Here is a 24116-nt window from a genome sequence, read left to right on the forward strand (position 1 = left end):
ACGCCCCCCGCCCCCTGGCCTTCCTCCGTGCCCCGTGTCCAGCCTGTGGCTGGGAACAGGACTCCCATTCCAATGCTCACCCCACACTGTCAGCCCTCCTGGTGGCACTGCCACACCCACCTGGCCTTGGGACCCAGCGTCACCCTAGGGGACATGTGCCATGGTGGCCTGGGGTAGGGGCTCCCTGGCCCCTGGCTCTCAGCCCCCAGCTTTCCTGTGTACCACCCTCTTCTCTCCACACCCTGCAGGAGCCAAGGCCAGCGTGGGTGGCTGAAATCTCCCCGGTAACAGGCCTCCCCCTCCTGCCAGCCTCCTCCCCTAACCTGCTGTCCCTCCTCCCTCACCCTGCACCTGCTCTCTGGCCCCTGGGCCCCTCCCCCAGCCCCTCCCACACCCCCACTCCTGCTCCCTCCTTCCCTGGCTCTCCATGTCACCATCTGTGGCACAATCCTTCTCTGTCACTCTCTCTGCCACCCCCTCCTTCCCCTTCCTCCTTCCCCGCTCTCTATCCCTGCCTCTCTCCGCATCTCTCCCTCTCTTCCCTTCTCTCGCTCTCTTTCCTCCTCCTTTTATTCTCACTGTCACGCATTTCTCATCACTCCCCCTCATTCTGGCTTTCCACCCACTCACTGTCCTCTCTCTCTCTCCCTCTCTCTCCACCTCCGACCGACCCCCCTTCCCTCTATCTCTATTGGCTCCTATCATCCCCTGCTCCCCATTTCTCTTCTTTCCTTGGGAGGCTTCTCCCTCCATCCCCACCCCAGGCTCCTGCTTGCAGACCCCATCTGCGTCCCTGCCCTCCAGCCAGGACATGTCCTGGAGATGAGGGGGGACGCACCACGCACCAGCGGGAAGTCAGGGCTGGAGACCAGATGGAAGAGGCTCTGTGGGCAGACGTGGCCACTGCGGGCCTAGGAGGGGGCCTGGGCCGCAAGCGGTCTAGAAGGGGGCACTGTGCGGGGACCCCAGCTAAGGGGTGCCCTGGGGGCAGCTGGGGACTGTGCAGGCAGAAGGGACAACAGAATGATAACCAGCTTGGCAGCAAGGAGGGGATCCCTCACCCCACGGACAGGTAAGGAGTCTGGGGCTGGGGGGGGGTCCCAGAGGGTGGGGTCCTGGAGCTCCCCCTCTGCCCAGCCTACATTTGGGAGGTTGGGGCTGGCGGCTGGCGAGGGTGGGGAGGCCCAGGGGGCCAAGGGGCTTTCCTGTGGCCTCTGGGTGGGCTGTGGGGGTGGGGGGCCATTCATCTTGGAATTTTGCACCACAGCTCTCGGATCTGGGAATCACTGCAGGGCCGTGTCGGAGCTGGACGCGGCCAGATGCATCGTGCTGCGTGGCCTCCTCCGCTCACGCGCCGGCTTTCCTGAGCCCCCTGTCTGTGCTGGGCGCCGTGCTCTGCACGCTCCCGTGTAATCGCAGCCACCCCGGGAGGTGGGTACGCGTGTCTTCATTTAACAGGAGGAAACTGAGGCCCAGAGGGAGGAAGTGACTGGCCCAAGGTCACACAACTCGGGCATGTGGGGCGTGTTCCTGGGGTCAGATGCCAGGCCTGGGGTGGGAGTGTTCAGTGGGCAGTGACCTGGGGCCTCCTCGGGGAAGGCCCGGGGCAGCAGAGGGCACAGAGAACACAGCTGGCCAGGGGCCAGCAGCCTGCATGGTCCGGGCTGGCCCAGTGCCCGCTTCCTTTAAGCCCGAGGCCTCCAGGGCCAGGGGGCACTGATGGTTTCTGAGTAAACAGAACTGAGTTTGAACTCTGACCTCCCGCTCACCAGCTGGGTGACCTTGTGCAACTTGCTGAACCTCTCTGAGCCTCAACTTCCTCTTCTCTGAACACCTCCCCCGGGGGCCCTGGGAGGGTTTCATAATGTGAGTTTGAGGCGTCTGCCCAGGGGCAAGGCCCCACCTCGCTCAGAGCTCTACTCGCCGAGCGTCTTGGTCTAGTCCTATCTTCTGATGTTCTGGGTGCTGTGCTAGGTGCGCAGGGTCCCTGCACCCAAGAGCCAGCACCCTAGAGGGGCGGGGGGGGTGGGGACAGACAAATGCAGAACCGATGGGGCGTCAGGGATCCCGCCCTCCTGAATTGTGTGGGGCTCAGGGCCGCCACCCGCCCTCTCTGGGCTTCCGTCCCCCTGAACAGTCCTCTGAGGGGTCCACCCCCAGCTTTCAGGCAAACGGTGCCAAGATAAGCCAGACAGGGAGGAAGAGCCTCCTCCGGGATGGACTGGATCAGGCACAGGATTCCGGCTCCTTAAAGAAAAGGCAACACCTAAATTGCAGGTCTGGCTGACGCCCCCGGAAAGCTGTTCTTCCCTGCTTTTGGCGCCCTGGCCCCTTGAACTTGGCCAGGGGAGGTGGGTCCAGATTAAGGTGGAGGCAGGGCATCTCGTGAGGGGGCTGGGGCTCTGGGAGGAGCTGGGCCTAGTGGGTCCCCTGTATCTTACCAGGACCCTGTGCGTTAGCACGTGTGCTGTGCGGGTGGGGGCACACGTGTGTGACCGGCGAGAGGGAGGCTGTCCTCAGAGCTCACCCTCAGGCCTCCCTGGGGGCATCTGTCGCTGCAGCCTGGCAATCAGGTCTGCCCGGCTCACTGCTCCTCTCTTGGGAGCCCAGCACCCCTCCCTCTTCCATCGCTGGGCTGGACTGGCCGCCTGGCGGGGAGGCTGTAACGAGGATCTGCGACAGGGAGGCAAGGGGGATGGGTGGGTGACGCAGGGCTCCCGGAGGAGGCCAGGGCTCAGGTCCCAGATTCCACGATCCCGGGTCTCAGGAGGGCTGGCTCGGGTACTTGGAACGCTAACATTCCCTGATTCAAGGCCACGGATCTAAAAGCCCATGACCACAACTCAGTTCTAAGAATCTACAATTCTATTTCTAGGCCTGCAAGAGTCTAGGGATTTGGGTCTATGGTCCTACTAGTTCCAGGCCCTGAGGAGCCGCAAGAGCTCTGAACAGGCCGGTGGGAGAGCTGGAAGCCAGCTGGGCGGCCTGACCCACCGTGGCACCAGGCAAGTGCCTTCCCCGGGCCTGGCCTCAGTCTGCCAGCCTGTGAAGTGGGTCCTCCCAGCTCTGCCCCTTCACAGCTCTGTGACCAGAGCGTGTGGACTCCCTTTGTTCCCGGTCTGCATGTTGGGAATGGCAGACACAATGCTTACCACGGGGTGCAGCGTGTCACCCGCTTAGCCGGGAACCTGGCAGTCGGGCTCAGTGACAAGAAGCTGGCCACACTGCTAGGACCCCATGAGCCACTGCCCAGAGCCCCTCCCTTAGAGATGCGGTCCCAGGCCCAGGGGAGCTGATGAGGGCCTGGGGTGATGAGGACAGGGAGGGGGTGCTCTGAGCCCAGCCAGCCTGGGGTGCCCTCAGGGGGAGCCACAGCCAAGGGGTGCTCTGGCATTCTCGGCATCGCCCTGCCTGGCACTCAGAACCCTCAGAAACCCCAGATCATCAGGCAGGGCACACAGGCGGGCTCGCCCACCCAGCGATGCTTGCTCCGAGTTGGGGCACCTGCCCTTTCCCGGAGCTTTGCATCTGGAAAGCAGGGTCCTGACAGGGCAATGCGAACCCCCAGTGTTGGATTGGCCGGAAGATATTGGATCTGGGAGGGTCATTAGGAAGCAGGGGGAGGTCCAGGCCCAGAGGAGGCCGCAGCTTCCAGCCTGGTCTCTAACTGGGCCTCCTGGGAGCCAGGAAGTCCGGCTGAGGGAGGCTAGCAAATCCGGGGGGCCTTTCCCGGGGGCCTGGGTCTCCACTCTCAGCAATGCATCCTCCCTCCGTGTTAAGATCTGTCCCCTCTGGTTCTCTGATTCGTTTGGATGGTGCCTCAAACACGGATGCAGAGCTCGGGCTGGTGTGAAAGGGACAGCTGGGAGACCGGAAAGGTTCAGAGCTGAGTGAGAGTGACTCCACACGTAGGGAGAGTCGAGTCCAGCAGGGGAGCCAGGAGGAGTCCCAGCTCTTCATCATGCATGGGAGGTGTGACAAGAAGGGCCCTAACACAGTACGTGGGAATGCTGGTTCCCACCGTGCTGGGGGATGTGCTCCTACTGATGCTTCAAAACCCATCCTGAAATGCCCTCATCTCAGGGAGACCTGGCTTGCCAGGGCTGGGGGAGGCAGCTGAGTGAGAGCGGGTTGGCGACCGCTGCTCTGGTGTGTTTTGAATTTCTCTACAAGTCTCCCTCTGGGGGAGAAGAGGCCCCAGATAGCCCTCCCTCCCCAGGTGCACAGCCAGTCATCCTGGGCAGGGTCTTTGCACGTGGGCTGGGGCAGGCAGAAAAGGTCCCCAAGGGCTCTGACTCCCAGGGGAGGGGTACTCCTGAGCCTGTGGTTCTTAATCTGATGAAAGCTCTGGGCATTCAGAGTTTTCGGGGTTCATGGATGCTCTGAAGTTCATCTGGAAACCCAAGTTCAAGGTTAAGGAACCATGACATGCAGCAGTGTTTTCAAATGTGAGGGCTGAGACCTGTTGGTGGGTGTCCCAGTCCATTTGGGCTCCTACAACAGATTACCATAGACTGGGGGACAGATGTATAAACAACCGAAATTTACTGCTCACAGTTCCAGAGGCCGGAAGTCCAAGATCAGGGTGCTGGCAGATTTGGTGTCTGGTGAGGGCCTGCTTCCTGGTTCATAGATGGCCATCTTTTTGCTGTGTCCTCACCTGGCGGAAGGGGCACGGGAAAGGGAGCCTCATAAGGGCACTAATCCCCTTCATGAGGGCTCCACCCTCATGACATAATCAGCTCCCAACACCATCACACTGGGGGTTAGGATTTATTGCTTTGGTGGGAGACACATTGTCTATAGCAGTGGGTGATCCACGCGGGGCTCCGCGGGCTGGGACCATCTTATGTAGAAAGGGCAGGAGTTGCGTTATGAGACAATATGACTCCATTGGTTGCTATGTGAAATGTACTGGCATCGAAAATATTTGGAAAGCACCGGTGTAAAGGAAAGGGCCTATGTTGTCGTTGGCTGACTGAATGATCCATTGATTCCTTATTGGACATTTGTGTAGCACTCACCCTGTGCACAGGCGAGGGGACACAGGCCAGCGCTGGTCCCTGCCCTTTAGAGCCAGGCAAGCCGGCGCCCCTCACCACACCGTAGCTACGGTGGTGCAGGGAGGTCACTCTCCCTCTCTGAGACTCAGTCTCCTCCTCTGAGAAGTGGGGATACCTTGCTGGCCTGTGCAGTGACGAGCTGGTGCATGACACTCTGGCCGAGCACAAGTTCAGTATGAGGAGGGAGGGGCAGCTGGGAGGAAGCCATCTTGCGCCATGACCTGGCTGTGTCCTCCCTCCTCCAGGCCGATAGCGGACTGCTGACCGCCCTCCCTCCGCCATGGACCCCCTTGGCTATCCTTCCCCGGTGCCCGCCACCTCGGAACCCGAGAACGCCTCGGCCTGGCTCCTGGACACCACCCTGGGAAACGTGTCCGTGGCCCCGAGCGCGGCCGGCCTGGCCGTCAGGGGCGTCCTCATCCCACTGGTCTACCTGGTGGTGTGCGTGGTGGGCCTGCTGGGCAACTCCCTGGTGATCTACGTGGTCCTGCGGCACACGGCCAGCCCGTCGGTCACCAACGTCTACATCCTCAACCTGGCGCTGGCCGACGAGCTCTTCATGCTGGGGCTGCCCTTCCTGGCCGCCCAGAACGCCCTGTCCTACTGGCCCTTCGGCTCCCTCATGTGCCGCCTGGTCATGGCCGTGGACGGCATCAACCAGTTCACCAGCATCTTCTGCCTCACGGTCATGAGCGTGGACCGCTACCTGGCGGTGGTGCACCCCACCCGCTCGGCCCGTTGGCGCACCGCCCCCGTGGCGCGCGCCGTCAGCGCGGCCGTCTGGGTGGCCTCGGCTGTGGTGGTGCTGCCCGTGGTGGTCTTCTCAGGTGTGCCCCGGGGCATGAGCACCTGCCACATGCAGTGGCCCGAGCCCGCGGCGGCCTGGCGCGCCGGCTTCATCATCTACACGGCCGCGCTGGGCTTCTTCGGGCCCCTCCTGGTCATCTGCCTCTGCTACCTGCTCATCGTGGTCAAGATGCGCTCGGCGGGGCGGCGGGTGTGGGCGCCCTCGTGCCAGCGGCGGCGGCGCTCCGAGCGCAGGGTCACGCGCATGGTGGTGGCGGTGGTGGCGCTCTTTGTCCTCTGCTGGATGCCCTTCTACGTGCTCAATATCATCAACGTGGTGTGCCCGCTGCCCGAGGAGCCCGCCTTCTTCGGCCTCTACTTCCTGGTGGTGGCGCTGCCCTATGCCAACAGCTGCGCCAACCCCATCCTCTACGGCTTCCTCTCCTACCGCTTCAAGCAGGGCTTCCGCCGGGTCCTGCTCCGGCCTTCCCGCCGGGTGCGAAGCCAGGAGCCCCCCGCTGGACCTCCGGAGAAGACAGAGGAGGAGGAGGAGGAGGCAGAGGACGAGGATGGAGAGGAGGGTGGGGAGAAGGGGGCTGGGAAGCAGGGGGACGCGAAGGAGATGAATGGCCGGGTCAGCCAGATCACACAGCCTGGCACCAGCAGGCAGGCGCTGCCTCCCAGCTGTGTGCCCAGCAAGGAGCAGCAGTCCCTGCCCCAAGAGCCTTCCGCGGGGGAGAGGCCGGGCGCCCTGCACATCAGCTGCCTGTAGGGCCGGTGGAGGGCCAGCGCGGCCCAAGCACAGAGCACAGGCTGTGGGTGCGTCTCGGGCCTGCCACCCAAGGTGCCAGGGGCCCGTGATGGGCTGTTCAGATCCCACTGCTGCTGAAACTCGCTGTGTGACCTCCGACAGGTCACTTGCCCTCTCTGGGCCTCGTGTCCTCCTCCGTGACTCAGGGATGGGAGTCATCAGTCTAGACAAGCGCTGCCGGATGAGAAGGCTGGAGGGACATGACCGCTGGGCTGACCTTCCTGAGGGGGGCCCAGGTTAAGGGGAGAGGTGCAGACTGGCGTCCCCTTCAGAGACAGAGCATCCTGGTGGGTTGGCCTGAGTCTGGGTCCTCAGAGGATGAACCAAGGCCTGGATTTCCTGGGCTCAGAGTCAGGTTCATAGGAGAGGGGCTGGGGCCCAGGTTCACAGGGAGCTGGACCAGCACCACCCCCCCCCAAGCTCCCAGTAGAAGAAAATCTTGCCCCGTGGGGGGTGGGTGTGAGGCGGCTCAGGCCCGCATCAGCTCTCCTCTATTGCTGCAAGGCCTTGAGGCAGCTCTTCTCTCTGGGCTGCAGGCCTCACCTGCTGAACACCCAGTAACCTCTAGGCCCTCTTGCCAGACGGTCGGGCCAGGACTCCTGTGATCCTGGACTGGAGAAGAAGCAAATTTTCCAAGAAGCTCATTAAGTCCAGCTGCAGGGTCCCTTGCTGCTTGGGCCCTCTGAGTCCCTGAGCCTAATTTTGTACTTGGAATTTTGTATCACTTTTCTTAAAGAGGGACCCCACATGCATAAGCTTAGGCCACCCGAAGCCTAGCTCGGGCCCTGCTGAGGGCAGCCCACGAATCCCCAAAGCAGCTCACTTGTGTTCGGAGCCTGGAGCGGGGAGGGGGGTGTCTCTGGGTCTGTGAGAGCTCACAGGAGAAGAATCCCTGTGCTTCCCCTCTCGCTGACCTAGGCAGGGACCTGACCAGGAGACCGGCACGGAAGGGCAGAGAGTAAGACAGTGAGTGCTGAGAGGAGGAGGAGGAAGAGGAGGACAGGAGGGAGGAGGAGGAGGGAAGGAGGATGCGGGTGGAGGATAGATCTGTTCCATGACCTTGGAGCTGTCCTTGGCCCCTCTGGACTGAGCCCAGTTGCTGCATCAATGAAACTGAGTTGCCTGGCCCAACAGTCCCAAGAAAACGATGCCATCAGGTGGGAGAGCAAATGCTCTGAATGGCACAGGGCCAGCCCCTTGAGGCCGATCAGTGCTGGGAAGAGGGGCTGGGCCTGGCCTGTGCTGAGAAGCAGGGCCTGGTAGAACGGAGCAGGCCTCTCGCCCTCTGAATCCCCCGGGCTGCCGGCTGGAAAGGCCCAGGGAAGACAAGACAAGACAAAAAAGTGGGACCACAGGGCCCTCCCTGGTTTGGCTCAGTGGATAGAGTGTCAGCTCGTGGGCGGAAGGGTCCTGGGTTCGATTCCAGTCAAGGGCACATACCTCCATCCCGGCCCTGGTCAGGGCACATGCGGGAGGCAACCAGCCGATGTGTCTCTCTCATGTTGCAGTTTCTCTCTCTCCGTCTCACCCCTCCCTTCCACTCTCTCTAAAAATCAATGGAAAAATATCCTCGGGTGAGGATTAACCACCACAACAAAGGTGAGACGACAGGGAGAGACCACTGCCCAAGGCTGGCCTGGACCGGCCTGGACTCCCTCCCCCAGGTGACCCCTGAGAGCCACAGTGAGACCGGCCCCGGGGAGGGTGGTACCTCTGGCTAAATCGCCCAAACCCTCCACCTGCAGGGGCAAGGGGTCCTCAGGGAAAGCGCACGGACCACAGCTTGGGGGACCCACATCTTCAACTCACCTCAGATCCTGGCCAGCCGCGACCTCTCCGGGCCTCAGTCTCCCCATCATAAAATGGAGGTGGCTGTCCCAGCTTGCCTGCCTCCTTGGATTTGGGGAGGACAATAAGTCACATCAGGTAAACTGCCACACACCCTGAAGGTGGGGGGGTGACCCCCTTCTCCTTCACCTCTGTATCTGGGCCTTGGGGGTGAGGACATGACGAAGGTGGACTTGGGGGTCAGAGGCTCAGGGAGACAGGGCCTGGAGGAGTGTTTCACCACCTTAGGGGACCCGGGGGTCCAAGTGCAGAGGCCGCCCCACCTTCCTGATTCCTGGGACAGGGAGGGAAGCCTGTTCTGCAAGGGTGGCTGGGAGGCCCCTTAGAGAAATTCTTTGCCGCTTCTGCCCCTAGCTCTCGTCAATAAAGATGGTGGCACATGACAACAGCCATGACCTGGGTCAATTCCTTTGCCAGGTGCTGTGTGTCTAGATCGGTGTGCATGTGTGTGTGTGTGTGTGTGTGTGTGTCTAGATCATGTGCATGTGTGTGTGGGTGTGTGTATGGGCGTCCATCTCTATCAGATGCTCCCTGAGTCCATCTCAGCTCTGTGTGCCCAGGCCTCCAGGGGACGTGGAAGATGCCCCTGACAAGCCTCAGCCTCTCATCTTACAGATCTTCATGCAAAAGCAGCAGTTATGCTTTCTTCCTGTATCCAAATCTCAAATCTCATGGAAGGAAGCTGATTGGTCCCAACTAGGGCACATGGTGGCCCCTTGGGCCAATAACCAAAGACAAGGTGATAGAGTGCCATGATTGGCCAGGTGTGGGTCATGTGACCATCCTCCCAGCCAGAGAGAAGGTAGGACTCTGTGATGAACAGTCTGGCTGACCAATGGCGTGGGAGTTGGGTGGGGGACAGTCTACAATGGCAAAGGGAGACTAGCCAGGGGGTCTGGGGGAACCCGGGAGAGTTTCCCCAAGAAGGCCAGGGACCCACGATGGGCTAACGGGAGAGGAGAGATTGCCCCAAGGTCCAGTGACCTGCCTGAGCTACACAGGCCAGGCCAGGCCCCAGCCTGGGAGGGACGGTACAGCCAGGCCTTTCCCTCCTCCTCTCGGGCCAGAACCTCTTCGACAGCATCAAGAGCGAGCCCTTCTCCATCCCCGAGGACGACGGCGCTGACCTCACTCACACCTTCTTCAACCCTGACTGCGAGGGCTGGCTGCTCAAGCTGGGTGAGGCGCACGCGCACTCAGGCACACGGCACACGCAGGCACACACTCGGGCACACTGGGGCACATGCTGACACACTCAGGCACACACTCAGACACACTGGGTCACACGGCTGACACACACAGGCACACACTCATGTGCACTGGGGCACATGCTGACACACACAGGCACATACTCAGGCAGACTGGGTCACAGGGCTGACACACACTCAGACACACTGGGGGCACATGGCTGACACACACAGGCACACACTCATGTGCACTGGGGCACATGCTGACACAGGCACATACTCAGGCAGACTGGGTCACAGGCTGACATGCAGGCACACACTCATGCACACCGGGGCACACACTCATGCACACTGGGGCACATGCTGACACACACACAAGTTGACATGCAACCTCAGGGTGGTGTCGAGCCGGTCCCAGACCTCCTGACTCCCGGTGCAGCTGTCGGCCTGCCCCATCTCTCCATCTGTCTGTCCTGGGAGTGAAGGGGATGGTGGGGGAGGGAAGGACAAGCAGGAAGAGAGGCAAATGCTGACAGACCCACAAACCCTTCATCTCCAGTTCCTCTCCCTTCCCGAGGGCCACTGAGGAAGCTAAGGCTCCATGAAGTGAGGGCACCTGCCGGAGGCCACAAGCAGCGAGTGGCAGATCTTGGTGGGCAGAGGGCGGGGTGTCCCTGAGGACAGAGGGGGCAACAGGATGACAGGAAGTGGCTCAGGGGAGCCTCCCCCAACATGAGGGCCTAGACCTGCAGAGAGGAGCCGTGGTGGGTGCTGCGGTGGTGTGGGCGGCAGCTGCAGAGTCTGGTAGGGGAACCACAGGGCCCAGCGCCGGCCCCCACTCCCACTCCTGGACGCCTCCAGCAGGGACCGCTTAGCCGGGCACAGGGGCCTTCTGCGGCAGGCGGGACAGCTGTGACATGGGCAGAGTAATCACTGGGAGGCTTGACTGTAGCAAAATGGCCAAGCGCTTGCCTCTGGAGCTCTGCCCCTGGGGGGTTCGAATCTCAGCTCTGCAGCAGGATCTTGAGCAGAGACTTGGTCTCCTCATCTGTGAAATGGGGTTAATAATGAGCAACTCCTCACAGGTGCAATTAATAAGTGATTATTATTTAAAACCCTCTAGAACAGCGGTTCTCAACCTGTGGGTCGCGATGCCTTTGGAGGTCGAACGACCCTTTCACAGGGGTCACCTAAGAGAAATATAAGGCCTGTCTTTTGGCAACCAGGACCAGAGAGAAAGAGACAGTTCTTTTTTAAAATATATTTTTATTGTTTCCGAGAGGAAGGCAGGCAGAGGAAGAGATAGAAACATCAATGATGAGAGAGAACGGTTGATCGGCTGCCAAAGAGACAATTGTCAATCCCTCTCACCCTCCTCACTCTGGAATTGCCTGGGTTTGAATCCCAGCTCATCCATTCACTGCCTGTTTGCCCTTGAGCCCATTCATGAAGCTTTCTGTGCCTCGGTTGCCTCTTCTCTGAGATGAAGATAAGAGCACATGTCTCTATTGTTAGGAGCTTTAAATGGGTTAATATTTACAAGCAGCTTAGAACAGTGCCTGGTGCACTGTAGCTGCTATGTGTGTGTTAAATAAACGTGAGAAGTGCTTTAAGCAGAAGCAAGAACCCATGCATGGGTGGGGTGGACGTCTCCTCGGGAGGGGTATGGCCAGCTGAGAGTGAAGAGGGAAGAAGGCGTGGGAGACAGTCAAGGTGCTGAGAACAGCTCTGATATCCATTTTACAGCTGAAGACAGTGAGGCCTGCATAGGCCATGTGACTTGCCCAGTGGCCCAGTGCCCAGAGGTAGGAGCAAGAACCCTGTTTTCCTAGCCCCCAGTCCAGTGTCTATAGTTTTTTAAAACTACAATAATGAGGGCCGGGGTATCAGGAGTGATGTTGGGAGTGGAGAGAGCTCTGAGGCCACTGGTGCCAGCTCCTTGGTGGCCGTTGGGCAGTGGCAGACAATGCTCTCCGGCATGACCGGCAGCCCAGGCCCCACGGGGCCTCAGTCGCCTCCTACAGGTCCAGCCCCTCCCCAGCAAGCCCTGCAGCCTTGGCAGGCCAGTGCCGTGTGCACACAGGGGCGAAGGACTGGCACACACTCGTGTGTGTGTGTGTGTGCGAGCTTGAGGGCCGGGCCAGACCAGCCTTTACTTTTTCACGGGCTCAAAGAAAGTGCCCGAGCCACACTTCGCATTCTCCAGGGTCCCGGACACCTCAGGTCTTGGCTCAGGCCCTGGGGACACAGCCTGTAGGCAGGCAGGAGCCCGTGCCCTCCATGGCCATCTTGTTAAAGGGGAAATGAGGCCTGCAGTGGGACATGGCCTCTTCGTGCTGCGCTCTGCTCTAATGACCAGGAAATATGTCAATATTTGCACATGGGAACTGCTGGTCCTGTCGCACTTGGTCAACATGCCCAGAGCCTGCTTGGTTTCTTTATTTGTAAGAGGAGGGTTGACTCTGAGCTCTGGCCTTCTGTCTGCTCTTCACGCAGGGCAGGTCTCTTCCCTCCGGCCATAGTAATGGCAGCAATTACAAGAGGAACAAAGAAAACACAGTGCCCATTACAGCGGCACGTGAACTCTCAGCCACACAACCCGGTTCGAACTCCAGCGCTACGTGCCTTTGGGTTGGCCTGGGAACCCCTTGGAGCCTCAGTTTCCTCATCCATAAAGTGGGCTCCATACCCCCATCACACAGAACTGCTGCAGACCCCGCGGAGGCCAGCGCTGTGCTCTGTGGCCCGCAGGGGGCGCCAGGGACCTCCCTCTCGCCTCTGGTAGCCCGACGCCGCTCGGCTCGGCCAGACTCGGTTTCATTCGTCACCAATCGGATCCGTTCGGTCAGACTCGGCAATATTCGGCTATCCTCGGCAACACTCGGCGACGCTGCGCTCTGCTCGGCCAGCTGGGCTCTGTTCGGGTCTGTTCGGCTCCTCCCTGCGCAGGACACAACAAAGGCCCCGCCCCAGCGCGGCGGGTCCGCCCTCACCCCTGCGCGTCCGGGTTCCCGTGTGCAGGCCCCGAGGCCGGAGCTGGGCCGCATCTCGGCGGTCTCGCCGGCGGTGTCCACGCAGCCGGGTCGGGCTTAGCTGAGCCCTGGGAGGTGCGGAGCGAGGCTGCGGCCAGCGGTGGTCTTTTCCCAGGACTTGAGGACGGAGTGGGCGGCGACGGAAGGGCCTGGGTTGGGGGAGTCACGCCCCTTCGTTTTGCCCAGCGAGCCGGCCATTTTCGTGGGGAGGGAGCCAGCTGCTGCCCCTGTTTCCCTGAGCCTCAGTTTCCCCCTCTGACAATTAACAGGGTCCGGAGGGCCTGGGACGGCGTGGGCCTCTTGGGGACTCAGTTTCCTCTTCTGTAAAGTGGGGCAGTTCGCCCAATTCGGGTTAGCACCTGTTGAACCAGTCATGGGTTGCAGAAAGCCCAGGACGGAGAAACTGAGCCCAGAGAGTGAAGTCCACCCCGTTAGTCAGAGGGGCGAGGGAGAACTAGGGGGCGAGGGAGCCTGCCCTTGGGAGGTTCCCATTGGGCCTCTGCCCACCTTGCGGGAGTGGGTTTGGAAGAACAGGGAGGGAATGGGCGCCCCAACCAGCCCTGCGCGTCTCAGCGGGCTCTTCCTCCCCCTCCTCCCCCTCCCCCTTCGCCCTCGGCTCCCCAAGAAGGTGATGGGCCGGTGGGATGGGAGCATCCCTGGCTGACAGGCGCGACCCGTTCTCTCCGGTTTCCAGTTGGTGGCGCTCACGGCCTCCTTTGTTTAGTCGCTGAATTGGTTGCTGCCCTTGAACAGTTGGATCAGTGACCGGCCAGTCCCCGCGCCCCTGGCTGGCCCCAGGAAGCATCTGGGTCTCGCTCACTTTCTGACAGGCACACGGTTCCCAGGGCTTTGCCACCACTGGTTCAGGGTCACTGTGTTATGCCTTCTCCCAGCCCGTGGCTGGGGGGTGGGTTCTGAGTGTCTGCGTCTGTGCTTCACTCTCTCATCTGTGCGCATCAGGAGAATGGGCCCAGCCCCTCGTCACGCTCAGAGTTTAACCGAGGAGCAGCCCCGAGGGGCGGCCAGGATAGCGTGCCCCCGGCGGGCGTCCCACCAGGCTGCTCAGGTGGCCTTGGCTGCCGCATGTCCCTCGTGCCCAGAGACACGGAGGCTCGGAGGGAGGGAGACATGCCCAAGGTCTCACACGGAGACGGCAGGCAGGCGGTGGAGCTGAGACACACCCAGGCTTGTCTGCCCCGGGGCTGCAGCTCTGTCTCCAAGCTGCCCGGCCTGCTGGGGGACCAAGGGATGGTGCACAAATGGAGGGGTTTCAGGCAAGCTGGGAGGAGAGCCAGACTCAGTTCAAGGGAGTGGAGGACAGATATTAAAGGGTAATATTTTTGAGTCCTGCTCTCTAATCTGCCCTGCCTCCAGCCAACTGCCCTGCACCCAGGGGGACAGGGGGCTGTTTTCTGGGGCGTGATGTGACTGGGGTCGAAGGACCTGGCCGAGAACCTGGCGAGTCAAGTGCCTTCCCAGGGCTCAGCCTCCTCACCTGTTAAGTGGATGAGCAGCTGTCCCCGCAGAGGGGCGGTTGAGTGGGCACAGAGCACAGTGCTGGCCACATAAGAGGCCCTGACAAAACCATTCCTGTGTCCCCCTCCTGCTCCCCATCCATTTGTCCTTCCCTCCCCCTTTCTCAGAGGCGAGGCTTTTTAAACCAAAACCCAGCTGTCTCCCCTTCCAGTGCTGCTGACTCAGCGCTTTTCCTGGCAGCGGCAGCCCGGGGAGGGCGGGAGGTGACTCCCTGGCTCTGTCCCTCTGCAGCCCTGGCTCTGCGCCCTGGGAGTGCTGCCGGGGGCAGGGCCACACGGAGGGCACAGCCAGTGTGGACCTGACCGTTTTCCCAGCAGCCATAGTCCTTTCGTCTGGGGCCCTGGGACCCCTAAATAGGCGTGGGGGGCCCTAGGTGGGCTTGGGAGGGAGAAGCAGCAGAGCTAGACGTTGAGAGAGTCTGGCTGTCGTCCCAGCTTGGACTCCTGTCTCCTGTGTGACCTTGAGCCAGACTTGCCCTCCCTGGATCGCAGTGTCCCTGGGGGACATGAAGGAATTGGATTAGATCATCTCTAAGCGTCCTTCAGGCCTGGACAGTCAGCTGTTGGTTAGCTCCCAAAGAGGAAAGCAGGCTCCGGTGAGAGCTGGTCAAGGCCACACAGCCCAGCGGTGTTCCGTCCTCCACGCCTGGCTCGCCTGCGAGTGGCGGTGGGTGGGTTTAGGGCCCCGAAGTCCAGACTTCAGTAAACCCCCCGAGATCTCTGCACGCCTGCGCCTCCTGAGGGTGATCATGTCACCCCTCTCCCGGCAAACCCTGAACGGCAGCCTTTGCCCACAGCCGTGCCCATGTGCCCTCGTGGGAACTCCAGTGGGATGGAGAGCACTTCCGCTCTGTAGGGTTGTGGTTCCTTTTCAGCAGCTGTGTGACCTGGGAGTCACATCAGCTCCTTTCCCAAGGCCGGGGCAGGGCTCCCTCAAATCATGGGTCTGAAGACCCACTGGGCACCGGAGTCCCTGCAAAGAAGAGGCCTGGACAGGCAGTCAGTACAGCACCAATGTAGCATGAGCTTGGCCGGCGTGGCTCAGTGATTGAACGTCGATGAACCAGGTCAGTTTGGCTCCCAGTCAGGGCACATGCCCAGGTCGTGGGCTCCATCCCCCGTGTCTGGGACATGCAGGGAGCAGCCGATTGACGATTCTCTTTCATCATTGATGTTCTATCTCTCCCTCTCCCTTCCTTTCTGAAATCAATAGAAAACAGTTTTGTTTTTTTTAAAAAATGTAGAATGTGAGGGTGCTGGGGAGCAAGGGACATGGACCACCTCTGCACTGGGTTCTCTGGCTGCAGAGAATCGGGGCTGCAGCCCTTTTAAACCTCCCGCAGCCTAACCAGAAGGAAGCCGAGGCAGGACCCTGTGAACTGCTGGGGGGAATTTTCCGAGGGGCACTGGCTCTAGAAGACCAGGAGGATGGATCAATCATGGCAAAATTCTAGGTGGAGGAGGAGGAGGACTTTGGCACCCATTGGGATGGGGGTTTTGTCCGGCTACCACCCTGATCGCCCAGCAGGTAATGCCTTCACTCAGCAAACCTCTCCTGTGCCTGGCAGGGAGGGGGCTGGCACCAGAGTTCTACAGACACCTAGGGTGTCACTTATGAGTGGGTGGTGGCACCAGAATTGGAACTGAGGCTGCCGGGCTGGTGCCTGTGCCCTCTCCCCTTTTCAGCTTAAGCTGGGGGCCCCCAGTAGCAGGATTCCAGAGCTGCCTCCCCTCCCCAAACGACTGAAGGGGCTCCTGACCCCCTCTCTCCCCACCTCAGTTTCTCTGCCAGCACATCGGGGGCCTCCGATTACCTCCTGGCGCGGACTTTTTGGGCCTCTGAATCCAACAAGACCCCACCAAAGAGTTAAGCAAAGGAAATCCAGAGCTCCCATTATCTGGGCAGAACCCAGCGGTTGGAGGGGAGGGAGCAGGGAGGAGGGGACATGGGAAGCCAGCTCAGCCCTCTTCCTCCGCCCTCCCTCCCTCTCGCCCTGCCTCCATCCCTTACTCCCTCCCTCCTCGGCTTGGCCTGGGGGTCTGGGCCAGCAACCAGCTATTACTGCAGACATGGGCCAAGGAGCCAGAGGCTGACCCAGGCCAGGGTCTGTGAGCGCTGGGCGAGGCTGCGGGACGGAGGGTGAGTGATGGAGGTCCTGCATTTCCCAGGGCAGGGCCGCCCACCCCCAGAGGAGGCTGGGGTCAGAGCCTGGAATTCCTCTCCTCCCTCCTCGCTTCCTGGACACATCTCGGGCCCTGCACCATTCCTCTGACGCCTGCCAGGCCCTCCAGGCTCTCCCTTCCCCATCCCCTCCTGCCACTGAGGCCGTAGCCCCGGTGAAGGGCTGCCCTCTGCCGCTCCTGGCTTGTGCCCACCCTGGTGGGCTGGGACGCACACCAAGTCTACTCTGCGGGGCCTGGCCCTTCCCCCACCCCCAGGAGACCCCAGCTCCTGAGTGGAGGCAGCAGGGACCCCCTAGCCACCCCCAGGGGCACCCTCCTCCATGGCCAGTCAGTGATCCAGGCTGTCACCATTTCTTTTGTTTAGGCCGCTTTGCTTCCTGTCCCCCAGGCCAGTTTGTGTCTCGGAGCCTTTGACTGTCATCTGGCTGGAGCCACAGTTAGGTCCCCAAACGGGCCAGTCCCCTGGAGGAGCCCTGGTCTGCCCTGCCCTGCCCCGGGAAGAGGTCACGCTGGGCAGAAGAAGGAGCAAACTTTTTATTAAGAGTCTTTTGCAGGTCAGCCAACTTCGCTGCGCTTAAGTCTCCCCGAACAACCCGGCGGGGAGGTGGCGGTGCCATCTCCTTGTAAATGTCAAGGGGCAGGCACGCCAGCGGGTCCAGCCACTGGTCCCAGGTCTCCCAGCTCGTCAACCAGCCTGGGACTTCACGTCTGACCCAGGGCCTCACCTTGTCCCATGAGGCCACATTCTGGCCAGGAAATAGGGGATTGTTGTTTTTCTCAAAACCACTGGGATGTGCAGTTTACAAATGAAAGGTGAGGGTGAGCATCGTGGACAGAGAGGATGCTGATCTGTGTGGATTTGACCTGCCTTACAGAGCAGAACCAGTACACGGGGCCAGGCGGCCAGGGCTGGGGGCAGGAGCTGGGGAACGGACACCTCCAGGAGGGGGTGATGGCGGGGGGAGGCTGCTGGGCACCCCCTCGCTTCTGCTGCTAGCCAGCCCCGGGGAGGGGAGGTGCTCAGGAGAGGGCCTCTGCCCCTTTAAGACCTAGCTCTCACCACAGTGCTCAGAGAGAGAGGGTGGCGTTTAAAACAATACCTCCTCTAGGGGTAGTAACCACAGAAAAATATTTTTGAATTGTACTAAATGTTAAAGGAGAACAAAAAAGGAAATAAACAAAGAAACGCCAGAAGCGTAAAAACCAGCCTAGTTTCAAAAGCCGAGTTTCTGATCCTGCGATAACTCAGCGCAGCCCCCAAAGGCGGCCGCCACCTCAAAGGCTCCTGCCCGGCTTCCTGCCCGCCCAGCCCGGCCTGCCTCCCGCCCTGGTGTCCCGGCGGCTTCCTGCCCCTCTCCAGGAACTCTGGATCCCTCCTCTCTCGCCAGGGCCAAGGCGGGCCCTCACAAAGCCTGGAGCCTTTCAAGTTGCCAGGCGCCCTAGTCCTGCCCCTTCATTCCAATTTACCACCTTGGCAGCTTATTGGCAGGTCCACTGTGATCGACACAACCACTTTCCAATGATTTAACTCGCCCGAGGCTTCCGTGCAAGGATTCCCTGTGAGGTTGTGCAGGTGGTTGACTGCACAGAGATGCCCAGAGGAGGGGGGCTGGCAACAGAGAGCCATCCTCTCCATCCTCCCTCCCTAGTCTCTGTGGTGCCCTCTCTCCTGTCTAATGTGCCCCCCACCCCAGGAGCGCCCGGTCCCTTGCAGGAAGGCCCGTGCAGGCCAGCAGTGGCTGCAGCAGCGACTCCTCGCTGCTCCGCAGTATAACCCGTCCCCACGCAGAACCCCGTGTGTCCTCTGATGGAGGTTGCTACCTGTCTGCTAGAACGAATGAACTTTCCCAGCTCCTTTGTCAGGACCTCGTGTTCATGCCTCAAACCACAGGCTCGCCCTGAGTCCCCTCCCCTGCAGAGCAAGCCTGCGGGATCTTTGCGTTCTCCCAAGGGCCCTGTCACTTCTCAATGGCCAGAGAGAGCAAGGGGGGCGGGGGAGGGGAGGGGAGGCATATGACAGTCCCAGTGGTTCTGGCCCAGGGGCAGCTGGGGCGCCTTCCTCACCCACCCCAGCAAGGTCCCCGGGAGCCTCCCCCGCTGGGCTCTCTCTGGAGGGACCTTGCGTGGCAGCGCCTTCAGAGACGGGGATCCTTCCGGGAGACTCGGCCTCCAGGCCCTGCCCTGCCGGCCACAGTCTCTGGGACCGTGGAGAACTGGCTTCTCTGCGTGGACCTCAGTGTTCTTGGGGGCCCTGGCGCCCTTCCCCGAGTGATGTCGGGGACGCACTCGCTGTGGGTGGCAGCATGCGTGCCGGGCACGGGCACAGCGGAGGTAGGTGTTCAGTTAGATAGACTGTCTGTTCCTCCCCCGCTCCAGGCCGCCATGGGGACAGCTGCCCTGGACCTCCTCTGGACAGTGCTTCTGCTCCCTCTCTTGGTGTTCGGGGTCCCCACCGAGGAGCACACCTCTGGGGAAGCGGTGACCTCCAGTCCCCCCGGGCGCTGCCGACGGTGCTGTGACCCCGAGGACCCCCTGGCCCCCGCCTACGCTGCCGATGAGTCCGCAGCCTCTCCATCCTCCCTCCCATACGTGTGGCCTGAGGTCAGGCCCTATATTAACATCACCATCCTGAAGGGTGAGTACCCGTATGTGGCTCAGGCTGGACTGGCCTGGCCGGGGACATGGAGGGCATGGGGCGTCTCTTCCTGGGCCTGGGGAGGGGAGGTGGAGGAAGCAGGGGAAACCAGGACAGACAGTTATTCCCGACCCTTTCGTTCACACATGAATTAAACACCTACTATGTGTCAGGACTCTTCTGAATTCTGGGGCTGGAGTACGAACAGATCAGAGATACCTACCACCATTGCGCTTCCATTCTAGTGGGGGAGGCAGACAGCAATAAGCATACTGCCCAAGTTAATGAGATACAATGTTTGATGGTGACAAATGCCATGGAGATGACAAGGTGGGGCAGGGTAAGGGACATGGGGAGTGCAGGTCTGGGGGCTGCTTGCCTATCAAGTAGGATGGTCAGTTCTCACTGAGGGAGAAGCCATGTGTATCTGGGGAAAAGCATTCCAGGCAGAGGGAACAGCACGTTCAAAGGTCCTGGGGTGGGAGTGGGCCTGGGGTTTTAAGGCGCAGCGGCAAGGGAGAGAACTGGGGTTTGGAGATGAAGCAGGGCCCAGATCAGACTTGGGTTTCTCCTCTGAGTGAGATGGGGCGCAGGGGCAGGTTTGAGCGGAGGGAAATAGTTGAAATCAGGTCCCTCAAGGCATAAGTGGCCACCTGCTTCTCGTGTTCAAGGTCAGCCTGGAACAAGGCCCGGTCAGAGGCGTGCCTGCCTGGGGGTCAGGTGAGCTACTGCCAGACGCCCGGGCAGGTGGAGAGGGGCCAGGCAGTGCTAGGTGAACGGTCCTGCTTCGTGTTTGCAGAGCTTGCAAAGCACTTTCCCACGCGGCATTTGCTGAGGGCTCGCCTTTTCAACAGCCAAGACCCCAGCTGGGGCTGGGCACACAGTGGGGTAAAGCCAGCCAAGGGCCGCCTGGCGCCTAGCAGGGGGCTTTCCGTGGGTACGTCCCTTGGTTCCTTCTTTGGGTCAGAAGTGCAGAGTGCACCCTGCCACCTGCCCATCCCCCTGGAGCTTGGCTTCATGCAGTGTCCCCCTTTCCTGGCGGAGGGGCGGTGGGGGCTGGGCCTGCCTTCCCAGAGCCCACGGCGGGGCCCTCTCTGCCTGGACGGCTCGGGGATGGGCGGGTGTGGAGACAGACCGGAGGCAGAGCCCTGCCTCTCCTGCTCCTGAGCTGTGCAACCCTGGGCGAGTCACTTCACCTCTCTGTGAGTGGAAATGGCCGGTGTCTTCTTTAGAGGGACATTCAGGGAGGCCATGCCTGGCGGGCAGTAGGTGCTTCACAAATGCTGGTTCCTCTGGCCTTTCTTCTCTGGGCAGGGGCAGAGCCCTCCACAGACAAGTGTGGATGCCCCCTTCGTTCAGGGGGCCTGCCCTGACCTCTCCCTTGTTCCCACAGGTGACAAAGGGGACCGAGGCCTGCTGGGCACACCTGGGAAGCTGGGCAAGGAGGGTCCCCGGGGAGAGCGAGGCCCCCAGGGCACCAAGGGTGACAAGGGGCAGGTGGGCAGCCCTGGCAGCCCGTGCCAGACTCGCTTCTCAGCTTTCTCCGTGGGCCGCAGAACGGCCCTGCACAGCAGCGAGGGCTTCCAGCCCCTGCCCTTCGACACGGTCTTCGTCAACCCGGACGGGCACTTCGACATGGCCGCCGGCCACTTCGTGGCCCCGCTGGGCGGCCTCTACTTCTTCAGCCTCAACGTGCACAGCTGGAACTTCAAGGAGACCTACGTGCACGTCATGCACAACGAGGAGGCGGCCGTCATCCTGTACGCGCAGCCCAGCGACCGCAGCATCATGCAGAGCCAGAGCGTGATGCTGGCCCTGGCGCCCGGCGACCGCGTCTGGGCGCGGCTCTTCAAGCGCGAGCGGGAGAACGCCATCTACAGCGACGACGTGGACATCTACGTCACCTTCAGCGGCCACCTCATCAAGCCCGAGGACGACTAGGGCCTCCAGCGGGCGGCTCCCCGGCGGGGCGGGCCCATCCCCGCGGGGCCTCAGTGTCCCCCTCCGCACAGTGGGCCCGCGGGCCTGGCACTGCGGTAGCCCTCCTCCTCCTTCCCTCCCCCCCAGGCTGTTTCTGCCGTCCCCTCTCTTGCACATATTTTGAGAAGCCTTCTAACCTAAATAGTCTGCAACCTGCCCAGCCTTTCAGACCAGCACTTCGCAAACTTGAACCTGCACAGGAATCGCCTGGGGACCGTTCGTGCTAAAACGCAGATTCGCTCAGGCAGGCGTGGAGTGGGCCCAGGACTCCGCATGTCCGGTCGGTTCATGGGTGACGCTCGCGCTGCTGGCCGATGGGCCACACTGCAGTAACTAGACCCTAGAACTTTCTTCCTAAACTTTCCGAACCCTCTGAACATTCTAGAGTCATCACAACATCCTTAAACATTCTCGCTTCTCTGGGCGGCCCCTCCTCCCTCCCTCTCTCACTCTCGCCTGCACCCCCACCTGTGCAGCCGCTTGCTCGTTCCATCATTCATCCAACCTCACGAGTGCTCACTCGGTGCCAGGCCCCCGGAAGGCTGGAGCGGGTCAGACGCAGACCCCGCACTCGGTGGGCACGCAGCCCAGCCCAGGGGGAAACGGAGGGTTCCAGGACCTGACCCGGAGAAACGCTGGTGCTCTTGTCACTGAAGTCTGGGCTCCGGGCACTCAGACACCATGGCCCCTCATCACCCGTGGTCCCCAATGCTGGTGGGACCGGGCCCCCGAGATAGGGTGTTCCCGGCCTCCTCTCATTCCTGCTCCATGCCTGTCATCAAAGCAGCCCCCAGCCCCCTAGCTCCCTGTACAGCTCTACGGGCACCTGCAAGGACTCCCCTCCTCCTCACAGCACCCTCCCTGTCTCCTTTGGGGCTCAGCCACGACCACGTTTAGCACCCCCCCCCCAGGCACCTGGCCTTGGTTCTCCAGAGCTCCCCGGCCTGTCAGACCTTGCTGTCTGTCCCCAGGTGCTGTCTGACCCTCCTTGTCCCCTCTTGCTGTCCCAGTGTCCCCGCTCTCTGAGCGTTAAGGTGCTGAGACCCAGTCTCCCCTGGCCTGGTGCTGCCTTTGGAGATGCCAGGGCAGGGGCGCCAGGCTTTGGACCCTCAGCAGGCCTGAGGAACTGAAGCGGGTAACATTCAGATCAGTCAGGGGGACCCTCCCTCCTCTGAGCCATGATGCCGAGAGAGGCCCAGGCCAAGTAAGGGACACCAGGCTTCCTGCCCCTTCTCCCCTCCCAGGTGGGGCAGCCTGGTGGCCCCCAGCCTTCCTCTCCCCCATCCAGGTGGCCTGACCCTCTCCCCTGGGAGGCGGCCTCCAGTCTTGGTGCTTACGCAGACTCTGGGGGTGGTCTCTGGTGCTCACTTACAGCCAAGGGGCCACCTGGTGGCTGTGTGGCTGGGGATGGCAGCAGAGCCTGACTGTGCGCAGGCCGGAGCATAGCCACTCCCAGCCTCCTGCCCCTGCCCCCTTGTCCAGCGTGATTAAAGGTGCGTGTCTTCTTGGCAGTTCAGCCTGGTTCTTTCTGCTCAGCGCCCTTGGGGGACCCAGGGGACCCATATCCAGGAAGACTGAGGCTCCCCACCCACAAAGAACCCAGCCCCTCGCTCACTCAGGCAGCCGGTCTGCTCTGGAGTTAGCGGGACCGCCTCAGAGTCTGCTGTGCGACACCCCTGGCTATGGCCTCGGGAAGTCCCACTCCCCTGAGCCTCAGTTTCCTTGTCTGTGAAATGGGGATGAGGCGCCATCAGGACTAGAAGAGAGGTTGCCTGGTGAGCGAGCGCCAAGTTCATCCTCTGAACAACTCCTATTGAGCACCTACTGTGTGCTGGGTGCCCCACTAGGCACCGAGGCTGCAGGGAGGAGCACGCCCATCCCTTCCCTCGGAGAACACCGACGGAGTCTGTTCTGGTCAGTGCTGAACGAGCCCCGGCCCTCACCTGGGGGTTTGGTCTCGTGTTTTATGTTTAATATTGACGAGAGAACGGTTGGGTGTTCTCTGGAGGAAACCACACACCACGAGGCTGACCTTCTACGCTAGAAAGTGGCTCCTCACAATGTATTTAAAGTCGTCCACGTGGATGCCTCTGGCCGAGCTGAGTGGGGCGCCCTGCGCTGCGTGGGTGGCTGTCGCTGTGTTTGGTGGCTTTCTGGGCAGCATGCGGAAGAACATTCTATAAAGGATGAACCGCCAAACTGCCCAGGACCGGCAGGCGGGTGGTGGTTTGCGGGTTGCCGAGGCAGCAAAGCTTCAGAAACTTCTTGCCGAGCAGGGGAATTACAGTTTGTCCTGTGCAAACGAGGGCCAAAGGCCCTGGCATTTCCAGGCCCCTTGGCTCAGGGCTCTGAGGTGGGCTGTGTCACCCGATCTGCTGCAAGCACTTCCTCCATCCCCGGATCAGAGGCGGCCTTTGGACTCTCTGGGCCAGTTCCCCCCACGGGATCCCAGTTCCTGACCTGGTGGCAGGGCCTCGATGGGTGGGCAGAGCCCCTAGAGCAGCGGTTCTCAACCTGTGGGTCACGACCCCTTTGGCAGTCGAATGACCCTTTCACAGGGGTCGCCTAAGACGATCCTGCATATCAGATATTTACATTACGATTCATCACAGTAGCAACATGACAGTTATGAAGTAGCAACGAAAATAATTTTATGGTTGGGTCACAACATGAGGAACTGTATGTAAAGGGCCAGAAGGTTGAGAACGGCTGCCCTAGAGCTTTGTGATGGAGACTCCCCCATAGGCAAGGTTTGGACGGGGCCTGGGCAAGCGCCCTGGGAAACTGGAGGCCCCGAACCTGCTGCCAGATCTGTGGGGACAGCGTCCCCTGGGAGCGCTGCACTGCTTAGTCCTGCGACTCCTGCGAGCTGGCTGGCGAATTGCCCGCATAACCACATCCCCACCCTGGCGCCATCCCTTCAATGACGCAAATGACATTCTTTCTCTGAAATGTTAGGCAACAAGAAAGGGAAGGCTGAGGAGGGCCGGGAGGAGAATGGGAGTCAGGGGACCTCGTCTTGCTGCCCCAGAGTTAGTCCATTGGTCCTAATTGG

The 24116-nt window shown here is 61.1% G+C and overlaps 2 protein-coding genes across 7 annotated transcripts; both read left to right on the forward strand.

The window, feature by feature from the left end:
• The first annotated feature begins 352 nt into the window (after nucleotides 1–352).
• On the forward strand, nucleotides 353–8894 carry SSTR3 (somatostatin receptor 3). 2 transcript variants are annotated; one of them, XM_059681624.1, is made up of 3 exons: nucleotides 354–1072; nucleotides 1268–1431; nucleotides 5309–8894. In XM_059681624.1, exon 3 carries the CDS (start codon nucleotides 5344–5346, stop codon nucleotides 6619–6621), a length of 1278 nt encoding a protein of 425 aa, XP_059537607.1. In that variant the 5' UTR covers nucleotides 354–1072; nucleotides 1268–1431; nucleotides 5309–5343; the 3' UTR covers nucleotides 6622–8894. The 2 variants fall into 2 exon arrangements, with proteins under 2 accessions (XP_059537608.1, XP_059537607.1); XM_059681625.1 differs by lacking the exon at nucleotides 1268–1431 and having other exon boundaries at nucleotides 353–1072.
• Nucleotides 8895–12677: 3783 nt separating this feature from the next.
• Nucleotides 12678–22572, forward strand: C1QTNF6 (C1q and TNF related 6). Of its 5 annotated transcripts, none has more exons than XM_059681629.1 (4): nucleotides 16273–16402; nucleotides 17001–17259; nucleotides 18823–19081; nucleotides 20475–22572. In XM_059681629.1, the coding sequence occupies exons 3-4, from the start codon at nucleotides 18829–18831 to the stop codon at nucleotides 21020–21022; spliced, it is 801 nt and encodes a 266-aa protein (XP_059537612.1). In that variant the 5' UTR covers nucleotides 16273–16402; nucleotides 17001–17259; nucleotides 18823–18828; the 3' UTR covers nucleotides 21023–22572. The 5 variants fall into 5 exon arrangements, with proteins under 5 accessions (XP_059537613.1, XP_059537609.1, XP_059537612.1 ...); XM_059681628.1 differs by lacking the exon at nucleotides 17001–17259 and adding an exon at nucleotides 16835–17000 and having other exon boundaries at nucleotides 16284–16402; XM_059681627.1 differs by lacking the exon at nucleotides 17001–17259 and adding an exon at nucleotides 16811–17000 and having other exon boundaries at nucleotides 16291–16402.
• Nucleotides 22573–24116: the final 1544 nt, after the last annotated feature.

This window comes from Myotis daubentonii, chromosome 2 (genome assembly GCF_963259705.1).
Source record: "Myotis daubentonii chromosome 2, mMyoDau2.1, whole genome shotgun sequence".
In the NCBI taxonomy this organism is placed as follows: domain Eukaryota; kingdom Metazoa; phylum Chordata; class Mammalia; order Chiroptera; family Vespertilionidae; genus Myotis; species Myotis daubentonii.